Consider the following 12,340-nt stretch of genomic DNA (forward strand, 5'->3'; position numbering starts at 1 on the left):
ACGGTGCACTCGCTTCCTTAATCGACCGCCGCAGCCTGGAGGGTCCGTCTCATTTATGTATTGTTGCACCCGCGAACACTTCCATGTTTTATGACGCCAGTTAGCTAGTATATACTCGTTTCGTTTGTGTGCTCGCTCTAACTTCGATAGTAATGCTAATACTGTATTGTGTTGCAAGTAATAGCAAGTTCATTGACGTAGATTTGTGGCGTACTTTATCTTACAAGAATAACAAAAGAGGGACAGTTTATCAAAAGTTTTTGAAGCAATATTTTATTATTAAAGCACAGTCATTAGTGAGTAAGTACTCAAATCTAACGAAGCTCTACCAAAATGCAAACCTTTATTCGCAAATTGACAGACGCACGTCACCTATATACAACCAAGTCAATAAAGCAAATAATTTGGCCGAAGAAAACAAAAACGATCGTGCCAACCATCGATTGGTAAATAACGCGAGCGTTGGAAGTGGTTAGTGGAGCGATCGGTTAGGTCAGTCGTAATCCAGTGGCGGGAGTGCAGCGGCAATAAAAAAGAGTTATAGTGGAGAAGAAAAGGAAAGTCCCGTCTCGGCCGCCGTTAGTTGGGGATCAAGGGCTCAGGCGGTGGGCGATAATCATAATTTTTACTTACAAGCCCCGAGTGTGGCATTAGGCGGCGGCCACGACAAATCTTCACTAACTGCCGCAACTTCGCGACTCCACTCCACCCGGCTGGCCCGTATATATTGTGGACTACCACTTTGTACGAAGGGGTTGAACTTACGCGGGCTGCTTCAGGTGCTCTGGATTAGATCGCCGTCGAGATTTACAGTTTCTTAGGCTATGTAACGTCGACTTTGTCACTTATCTATTTATCGAAAGACTACTAAATCTTTTATCTTAATGCTTTATAACGGCTATTAGAGAATAGTAAATGTTTAATAGTTTAATCTTTTCGTTGCAGTCTGGATGGCAGTCTTCATTGCCTAGGTTTTTCTTGCTGCTTCTTTTCCCCGGCTAGACAGGTTGTGAGAAGCTGCAGTAGTTTTAGGCGGATGAGACGTTCGTTGTGTAAAAAATAACGATTCTAAGCTTCTTTGAATCATCGCCATTAAGTTATACACATTTTTCTTTTACTTAGTACGAAATTCGTTCAGTTTTTACGCACTCATTGTTGAACACTTAAAAAATATATTTATCTTAAGTGTTCAACAAAATAATGTAAATATAATATAAGTAGGTTGGTAGTATGCATGAGTCACAGTCATAAACAAGTGTCCATGAATATTTCAGTATAAAAACCTACTAAACACAGCTCAAAGACATTTTTAAAGAATACACAATACTGTAAATGCTGCTTCTCTTCCTGGATAGATAGTATAACAAGTTCAGTCCTCCTCATCCGATATAACGCAGGACCAATACACTGGTAATTTGTCACCTAGGGTATGTACTTACATAATCATAATAGGCTAGTTCCCAACTAGTAAAAGCAGTTACTTTTTCCTACCGTCAGAACACGTAACTACTATGGAATTTATATTAAAAACCAACCTGTGACGTTATGGAAAAACGTGACAAAATATCGCACTTATTATTACATTTTTCTTTATTAAAATTAATGAATAAGTTAAATATATGTGTTTATTTGGTAATCAGAATTTCATAATTTATCTTTGACCTGGGAAACTACCCAATTATCTATCTTAGTTCTTCGATATCTACCAGTAGGATACTTGACAACCTGAGATATTTTTTACAAAACGTCAAAACGAAAGTTTCCTTTGGAGTTCGTATGGAAATACTGAACTGTGACGTCATCAATAAAAGCGGTCAAATGTCGTACTCATTGTTACTTAATTCATAAATAAAATTCGAAAACAATTCGAATCGCAAAATAAGATTGATTTTTGATCATCTTAGACTAACTTCTGTTTCTTCGTTAGCGTTTTATAATTTATCTTTGACCCAGTTAAATATCCATTTGCAACATTATGTCCTTTTCCGTTGTCATGCGGCTCTATAACATTACAGAGAGCGGTCGTATCTGCCATACTACGCCCTATTTTCCTCAACAAACAATCAGCCACTTACACCATGCTTATCTGAAGTATTTGTTATTGCTATTAGCAGTTTCAGTGTCAAAGGGTAAACGAGTCCATAGCAAGTCCTGTCACGTGACGATATGAGTCGGAAGGAGAGTCCACTGCCTCGTATCCAAGTGCTATTCAGAGTGTGTGAAGGTTTCGCACGTGAACGAGGCCGTGGAGACTTCAGTGCTTGTGCTTATTTTAAAGTTCTGAAAAACATTTCTCTAACTAAGATACTATATACTCGCATTGCTAAGAAAAGACGAAAAGTTGTCTCTACCGTTAATGCACAATTAAGTATACCTTTAGAATGTTTAGTATTTATTAATCAGCTGTTGTCCACGAGTTTAAAAGCTGAATTTCCAAACCTCGTCAAACAATCATCGTCAGTCGTCGTCGTAAGCTTGCTTAGTTTACTTTTTATCAAACAATTGTGTTAATATACCCATAATATCTCCCACTGCTGGGCATAGGCGTGCCATGATCGATCGCAACAATGAACGGTAACTACGGAGATATATTCTGCCATGTTATATTGGATAAAATATCTATCAAAATAAAACAACAGATATTTTGATAAAATTCCCTTCGACTCTACAGATCCCTGTGCTCACTCGGGTCTATGGATTTGTTTTATGCCCAACAAGACTCCGGCTACCGCGGTCGCGCGTCTCCTTAATTTTATTACGCGCCCGCGCCCCCGGAGACCTCCTAATTGTGTCTCACGAAAAACCCAAACTGGAAATACCAATTTCGTTACGGAATTTCTTCTGGATACTCGGACAGGTACCTAGTATATAGGTGAAGTATCGGTATGCTAGTTAACACTTTCAAGGACAGAACGTCAAATGACGTTCCGATCCCAATGTATGTAATTATGAACCATCATTGACCCATGTTCTCTGTCCGTGAAAGGGTTAATATAAAGGATTCGAACGTAGTGTAGAGGCAAAGCTACGTATGATTGGTAATTTAGTTCTAAGCAGTTAAATGTTGTAGTTTCAGATAGTTCAGAAAGACATCAATAAAATATATTATGAACTCTACGCTCTTTGTACAAAAAATTATACTCAACAATTAAAATATTTAAAATATTTTTATTCTATAAACTACCTTTTGTTACTTTATAAATGCGAAGAAAGAAGTTGTATGTATTATCGTAAAAAGTCCTAACTTTAGTAAGTAGACAAAAGTTTAATTTTAGTCCATGTACTTTTACCATAAAATTGTCAGGATAATAGTGTCATCTAGCGGTAAGTAGAAATATTAATTACAACAGCGCCATCTACTGTACAATAGATTTACTATCCTATTTTTTTTTAATTCATATAGATGGCGCCATACAATCACTAGAGCTGTACTTAAACTTCAAAGTTAAACTTACTAACATTTGAATGGAATTATAACTGCTACTAACGTATTTAATATATATACTTTGCTATTTTTTGATTATTTTATATTTAAGACGCCTTTTTAGGCGATTGGATTTATTAACTGCTTAAAATATAGACTCTATTTCAATATTTTTGATATGTGTAACAAGAAACTTTAACAACGAGTACTATTATAACGTTGTCGACAATCGTTATTTGAACAGTTATCACTCACTACATAGCGTATTCATTCATGAGCAGGCAGTCTGTGGTTCGTTGATCGACGGGTGACTTGACACTTGTTTATCAATCGATACGCAATAACTTCCAAACAAAGTGAAATTGTTGAGTATTTGTTAGTCTTTTCATCGCAAGGAACAATAGCGGACTGTGCGGAACAAAATCGAACTTCAAAATGGCAAACACGCTCGGTGTTTGCCTCATCGCGCTATCACTCTTTTGTTGTACAAGTAAGTGCTGTTTACTTATTTTTGCGACTCTCCTTATTGTAATTATACGTCCTTGTATTTGTTTTTGTAGTTTTCAACTGTTTGCCAATAAACTCAATCATGCGGTGAAAAATTCACTGCTAAACTTTGCCTGTTATTTGTTAAAAAAATATTGCAAACCGCTATGGTATCGGAAATTTAATTAGCTAAGTTAATTGCTAGGGCTCGATAACAATGGTTCGTGATCTGACGAGAGCTGGTTTACGGCTGTAAAATTGTATTTTGAAGGCAAAGTCGTACATGATTTAATCTATCTACCCACATTTAGTACCTATCTGTTGTCTAACCAGTCCAATGACTTATTGCGTGAGACCCGAATTCTTAAAAAAACAGGTTATTAGATCATACACACGTTGTATGTATCGCCTATATTAGCTTATGATATTGGCATTCTTGCTGATTTCAATAGTGACTGCATTGAAACTGTTTCTAGAAATTACTATAAATGTACTGGCTGCATGTGACTACAATTATTTACCTACAAGGACAAAAGAATACTACAATAGATGACACAAATATTTTTTATACATTTCATTACAAGTAATGAAAGAACAAACTACTTTTTAAGCTGCAGAAAACTCACATTAGAATTTTTGACTTTTGAACTTCTGGTCTTACAGCTAGAAATTCCTACAAATTAGGTATATGAAAATTGGAAAATATTCATAGATGTCATAACGTTTTCAAGTTATCAGTGATGGCACTAGCTACACCAGATGGCATTATCAAAAGAAAAAAAAAGATACCAGACACAATGGATTTTACAATTTTTCTCATGTTAATTAGCATTCTGACATTAAACTTTAGTGCAAATGGTTACACTGGAACTCAATTTGTGTTTGTCCATGACTTGCCATAAAATCTTAAGGCCCAAAGTCCTTTAAAAACATCACCCCTACCATCCCACCCACCATAGTACGCCAATATGGGTAAGTAAAAATTTTAAAAAAAACATGATTAATATGCATCTGAAAATAAAAGTTTTTAAAATCTACAAATATTAAGAGGATCAAGGAAATATGTAAAGTTGGTTTATTTATAGTTATGACTAAATTAAAGCAGTAGTGTTGTGAGTCTTGTAGTCACAAAATTTCAACTTTTTATTATCTTATTATTATATAAATTATATTATTATTGGTTTAGAGATATCATGAGCTACTGCAAGGCACATAGCTACTTATATTTGATCAGTGACACAACAGGTGGGACGGCACCCATTATAATGTACTAAAGTATTCTATACAAATAACTATATTACAATACATGTAGGTATGTAAGAAGACTTATGGAAGCTAAGCAATGATTCACACCCATTACTCACTGGGCAATATGGCAGATCATATTTCCTGTAGTTAGTACAAAACAGTGGGGAGTGTGTTACACTTACGACATTGCAATATTTATTAATAATATTATTGCTTCCACACTTCCTATATTGCAATGCTACTGTTGCTTATTGAATTACAATCGGGATTTTTATGAATCATCATTATAATTTGATTTACCTTTTATATTATGTTAAATAAGCGTGCCGTTCCATGCTGTGCCAGTGAGCCGTGGTAGGCCAGTTGGTAAAAACGCTTGCCTCTCACTTTGAGGTCGCAGGTTCAAATCCAGCACAGGCCTAAACCAATGATTGACGATTTGTTTTCGAATTCACGTTTGGATCATAAATGATTATCACATGCTCAGACCCACATTCGCGACAAATGCATTTTAAGAGGTATGTGACCTGGTTTGGCTGGTTTACCGGTCGGATAGGCAGTCGCTTCTGTAAAAAATCTGACCTGTCAAATCTTCAGGTTTGGTAAGCTGACCCTGTAAAAAACGTGACAATGCTAGGGAGATGATGATGATTATGTTAAAAAATCAGTAAATTTTTAATGAACGTCTTAATTGAATATGTATAATAGATGAAATGCTATACAGTTAATGGAGGCAGTCGTTTGCCCAGTAGTGGAACTATGGGAGGTAAACAAAACGTCTTTATGAAGAAGAAAAGGTCTAAAAGGACTTTTTTGTTCATACTCTGTACCAAACAGGGTGAAGTCTATTTAAGATTTATTATTGTTTGCATTTGCTTGACAAGATATATGGGAATGGCTACATTTATTTTTTCTTTTGTAATTCTAAACAAAATAGGTGATAGAATATTATTTTGTTTGAAACAAAAACCAAGAGGTAGATCAGTGGAAACTTAGAATTGTTCAAAATATTAATTTTATGCGAAACACTTATTGATAACAGGATTATAGGTACTAGGTACTTCTATCACAAAATAATACCATTATTTTAAAATGCAAAATACCTATATATAACATAACCAGAAGGTTATTACTTCAATAACAGCACTAGCAGATTGATAAAACAGTTTTTATTTATGGTAATGTGAATTAAATCTTATCACAAGTGTATAATGTTAACACTATACACCATTGTATAGTAATAACTAATTGGCATTTTAGTGATAAACATATATTTGACCTCACGTTCAAGACACTTCTATCTTTGTATAATTATTATTGCAATAATTAACTACTGGTGAATGCTCGCGACTTTGGTCGCTTTTGACTTATCTTAATTTGTGAATTTGATGGTTCAAGCTCCGAATGTCGTCCTATGATTACTATGACGATAGCATGTTGGTAGTGTGGTCAGGGATGGAAATAGTAACTTTGTTTTTCATATCACTTATCTTCCCAAAAACAAATTAATGAATGAGGAAGCAAGAAAAGTGTGTCAGGATCGAAGCAAATGAAATTTCAATTCGAAAGTCGCTGCTTAATCAGCCGGGTCTGCATGACAACCGCGCCGCGCGCGGCGCGAATTATATTGAGCGGTTCGACCAATAAACGATACGAATGCTATCTACGTAGATGGTCGTCAAATGGCTATAACATTGGTCAAAGGCGTCGATATAATTCGCGGTTACCGTGCAGTGCCAACTGGTATTTATTTATGTATCATCCCAAGAGAACCGTTCAAATTATTAGACAATAGAGACAAGGTCATTGATCCAATTGCACACATACTTATCATATAGGTACTTTTCACCTCAATATGACGTACCTACTAGCTATCTACATGACAACATGCACCATTTCTGGTAATAAGCCACTTCAAAACGCATATGGTCTGAACTAAATTCTCAAGGAAACAACTGACAAGCGATTGACGATATGTTTTTGTTCGCAGATTTGTCGTTAGCGCGACAAGTACCAAAGGATTGCACCAGAGGGCCGACGTATTGGTGTCAGAGTCTTAAGTGAGTACCCACTTAATCCTTACAAGCCTTACAAATAAACCTGGTATAACTTTTTATACCGATCATAACGTAAGAATAAGCAAAAACTGTACAAAAAAACTCGGAGTAACTTATACCTCGTTGTAACGTCTCATACTATCGCTAAGCCCTCATCCTGGTTTAAGTTTGGAATAACCTAAACCTGACTAACATTGACAGAGGTTCGTGCGTTCGAATGTGACTGGCAAAACCGGACTTTGTTTTGAATACTCGGTCACATTGGAGCCAGGGAGGGTATTTACGCAGTCGTTTCCGGTTATTATTTACTTAATGATTTGCCCCACCGGGGTTTGAACCCGGGACGCTCAACTACTGGACCATGGAGGCCATTACGGAGGCCCAGCTGTGGGACATTATATAGGCTATTTATGTTATGTTAGGTATATCGACGCAGGCAGGTATATTGTTAGTGACTATAATTTACTTCATTAAAAGCAGGATCCGCGCTTGACACGCCACCAGATCTCATCTATTGCAATTAATATTGTTTCCATTTAGGTTGATAGACTTTACAACGCATATCGTTGTTCTAGTTATCTCCAATTGAACTTGATGCAGTCACGATAGACTCGAGTAATTAGCTCTGGTGGCTTCGTTAACTATAATGCATAATTATGAATGAAATGTTGTAACAACATACCAAATAAACAACAAGGCGCGAAAGGCAAGGATGGGGGTTTTGGACGGAAGGCAATAGGTAAACCACTGGAGGAATGCTACGCCCAGAAGAGATCTTAAATATTATACAAACATTTATACCTATAAATGTACAGTCATGAGCAATATAATGTACCCACTTTAGGACTCTGTCGCACTAACATATTTGACATTTACTGAGATTTACAGTTCAATTTGTCAGAAAAGTTAATGTGATATGGTCCCAAAGTGTATACATATTAATGCTCGTGACCGTACTATGGAATTCCATATGCATTTATATGCATTTTGCGATGGAAAATTCCACTTGATATCAACTCAGAATCATCATAATCCCTCAGTTTTCGTTACGATGTCACTAACACCCTGTATATTACTCGTGTTTAAGCAAATATATTATCTTTCTTTCATCGTAAAATTGGAATTAACTGGGCTAGGCTTGATGAAGATTTGCTGTCAACAGCAAGTACCTATTAGTAGGTAGATATAAAAAAATGGTTAATTTTCCAAATCAACATAACAATATGTGAATAAGTCTTCCCATTAAGTACTAAAAAGACTTGTGACGGGAATGACTCGCTAAAATGTATATCTATCGCTGTGTTGATAGAATAAGTATTTATATCGTCACGTTATAGTGATAACCACGTAGGGGCCTTTTTGAAAAATCTTATCCGATTGCTTCAACCAAACCTTGATTTCTTTAATTTTTCTTTGTTTTTATTGCACTTACCCTTAGCGAAAGTCATAAACAGCCTATATACGTCCCACTGCTGGGCACAGGCCTCCCCTCAATCAATCGGAGGGGGTTCCCGTGCTTAGGGAAACTCACAAAGAGAAAATCGAAAAAAATCCTTACTCGGACGGGACTTGAACCCGCAGCTCTTGTCAAACCGGGATGAGCCGGAGCGAGCGCTTAGTCTGTGTGTTGTGTGTTGAGCGTGTTTTTTTTTTTTTTTCAATTAATCCCATTCCGGGTTTCTACCTGAATTGAAAGTAGCTTGTCCATTACTAGCTTTTGTTAACAAAAATCACATCCGAATGCGATTTTTCAAAAGCGCTTAGATTTCTTTATATAATAAAATAAATAAATAAAATAAAATACATTTATTTCAAGCAACATAAGGATCATATACAATACTTTTGACACAATAAAATAAAATTAAATAAACTGAAATGAAATAAAATAAACTAAAATAAAATTAAAATGAAATAAAATAACATAATACCTAACCTAAGGAGACAATTATGCGTGTATTTATTATCATTTGGCCGAACAAATGACGCAGTAAACCTTTGAAGATTCACATCTGTTGTTATACATACATTGAGAACCGAACGAGGCGGATTGTATTAAAAATTGAATCTACCTTACCTGGAAGAGTTATTTTATCATATAAATTTATAATACATATTTTGGTAAAAAAGGACAGTTGTATCGATTGCGGCGTCTACTTACTGCCTGGGTGTCTAATTTCTTCAATATTGTGTTGACGTATGGTTATTATGGGTCATTGTTCCACGCACTTAGCGTGTGTCATTCTCAAAGCAATGATGCCGTATTAAACAAACGATAAAAGCGAAATGTTATCGGAACACAATAACCATAGAATAAGTACCTATAACTTTAACAATCTTCTAAATATATAAAAGGAGAAACTGACTGACTGCATATCAACGCACAGCCTAAACGGCTAAACGTAGGCACTTGAAATTTGGTAGGGAAGTAGCTTAGGTACCGTAGAGGTGCACTAAGAAAAGAATTCCCGAAATTCCCACGGAAACGGGAGTTAGCGGGAAAAAACATTTGTATGAAAAAATCTAAACCGCGTAAGATACGAGTAGATGTTTTCAATCTAGTATGCATGCATAAATTAGTAAATATAAAGTTTAGTTATGGCTGTGTTTTGAAAAATGGGAGTTAGCGAAAAAAATGTTGTATGAAAAAATCTAAACTGCATAAGTTAGATGCTTGAAATTTGACATGCACTCCCACACACACAAAGACCTCTCTTTTATAACGCCACGCGGACGAAGTCGCGGGCAAAAGCTAGTAATTCATATTTACTTGGTTTTACAATATGACCCGCATTGACGCACGATTGTGTTTAGAATAGATACGATATTTTTACGATCGAAGTTTGTCCGACTATAATAGAATCTTTTATTTATGATCATTTGTGTTAGGGATTGATTCTGTGGTCTGTGGGCCCATTCCCAGATGCATTACACAACGCGACTTTCCACTTATAACTATTTTGTACGTATGATGTTTGAGTGTGCAGTAGATTTCTAACACTTTAGGATACAAGAAAGACGAATACAGCTGAAATGTGATACTGTTATTGTTATTCTGTATTCAACTAGAAATTTTATTGTTTCAACATGTTGGTCTATGTTACTGTTGCAGTTTCTTATCATTTCTTCTCCTCAGCCATAACACCTTGCGAAATGACTTAAATTAAAAAATGTTACATGACCTTCAACTAGTTTATCCATGATAATTACGTTGAATAAATGATTCTGATTCTGATTATGGTGCTAATTCGCAACCACCGACTTAATTTTTAACTTAATTTGACAGGAGTAACATACATACATAAACTCACACCTATTTCCCACGCAAGCAGAGACTATAGAATTCCGTTTGCTTCGATCCTGACACACTTCTCTTGCTTCCTCCACATTCATCAATCGCTTCATACACGCGCTCCGGTTCAGAGTATATCGTATTAAACCTTTTCTAAGGACATCTCCAATTTGGTCAAAGAGAATTATATTAATGAAAAAGATAAGGCTAGGTTTGTGCTTTAGTGCTTTATCTTTTTCTAGCACTTATTGTAAGAGAAGGAAGACACTAGTTTAAGAGCCGACAAACCAAAATTAGGTTTTTGTGTCCGTCCGAATAGGAACCTTTTGATATATCGTCTAGTACCACGTAAACAGAGGTATTTAACGACCCAAAAACAGTGTTTTTTGTCGATCCCCTATAAGTAGCGCATAGAAAACTCATTTTTTACACCTTTACAGTGAAGTGGGGTGTCATGTCGTTGAAAAATATTTGAGAATGCCATAAAAAATATATTGAGTCCACTATGCGTCAAACTGTTAAAATCGGAAGTCGTTTTAATATATTACTTTATAAATAACTTGCCTTATTTAGATATCTACGACCCATTTCTTAGTCACTGACAAACAATTCGGGTCAAAGTTTGAACTAATGGCTTACAAATTACAACCCACTTACTCTTCCTTGTAGGAAGTAGAAATCATTTGTTGTGACTTGTGATTTATCTACATTTCTGTGATAACGGTGCTAATTTTATTTTAAGTTATACCTGCCATTTTCATATCCGTTGAAAAAGAAAGGGACGGGTAATCGACCGTCGTAAAATTAATGGAATACACGTCAATTTTAAGCAGACATCTAAAACAACCGTCTAAAAATTTTATATCCCATCTGACTTGACGATATTTAAAAAAAATAAGAAGACTTGTTTGTTTTATGGACAAAAATGCGCGAATGTATTTATTATAGATAAATAATGATAGATAAAAAAGGTATTGCCAACATAATCAGTAACTAGCAGATTAGCCAACATACTAGGCTAATAATAATGGGTGCGTTCTCAATTCCCAACATGACTGTTATTGCGTTTGTGTACAGGAAGGCGGCGGAGTGCGGCGCCGTCGGGCACTGCATATCCACCGTGTGGGAGACGCAGGCCGAGGAGATCCGCAGCAACGACGTGTCCGACAGGTTCGTCCGGCTCTTCAGACAACTGAAAGATGTCAAGGACCTCATCAACCCGGTAAGTTACATCATCACATCACCAGCCCATTAACGTCCCCACTGCTGGGGCACAGGCCTTCCCTATGGATGGATAGGGAGATCGGGCCTTTAACTACCACGGGGGCCCAGTGCGGATTGGTCGTTATTAACGACTGCTAATGCAGCCGGGACCAACGGCTTAACGTGCCTTCCGAAGCACGGAGGAGCTCGAGATGAAAACTTTCTTTTTTTGTGGTTACCCATCCTATGACCGGCCTTTGCGAAAGTTGCTTAACTTCAACAATCGCAGACCGAGCGCGTTTACCGCTTCGCCACTGAGCTCCTCCTGGTAAGTTACATATTACATACGTATTTTGCACCAGCGGCTGAGCTAGGTTCACCTCACCCCCTCGGTCTTACTTTAGTCTACAATCGATGGGCGTCAGACGTCACACACAGATGCGCGTGTACGATAACGTCAAAGTGTAGTGTACTCGTATGTGTAAAACGAGGTCTTTCACGCCATCCTTCCCGGTCCTATGCAAGTCACATTCACTGCTTTCCACTATACCTCACTACGTCATCCGACCATCAGGCTAGTGGCTTCGATATAGGTCAATTTCCAGTTTGAAAATCATTGATAGCAATGTTGCG

The 12,340-nt window shown here is 36.7% G+C and overlaps 1 protein-coding gene across 3 annotated transcripts in view; it reads left to right on the forward strand.

Moving 5' to 3' along the window:
* Positions 1 to 3,702: 3,702 nt before the first annotated feature.
* LOC126368373 (uncharacterized) overlaps positions 3,703 to 12,340 on the forward strand; it is a 47,326-nt gene continuing 38,688 nt past the window's right edge. For 2 of the 3 annotated variants that reach the window (XM_050012314.1, XM_050012315.1), the window contains exons 1-3: positions 3,703 to 3,914; positions 7,149 to 7,218; positions 11,582 to 11,726. In XM_050012314.1, coding sequence (XP_049868271.1) covers positions 3,860 to 3,914; positions 7,149 to 7,218; positions 11,582 to 11,726 — 270 coding nt within the window. In that variant the 5' untranslated portion in view covers positions 3,703 to 3,859. The remainder of the gene's footprint in view (positions 3,915 to 7,148; positions 7,219 to 11,581; positions 11,727 to 12,340) is intronic. The other variant, XM_050012316.1, reaches the window with a different exon arrangement.

This window comes from Pectinophora gossypiella, chromosome 7 (assembly GCF_024362695.1).
Source record: "Pectinophora gossypiella chromosome 7, ilPecGoss1.1, whole genome shotgun sequence".
Lineage (NCBI taxonomy): Eukaryota > Metazoa > Arthropoda > Insecta > Lepidoptera > Gelechiidae > Pectinophora > Pectinophora gossypiella.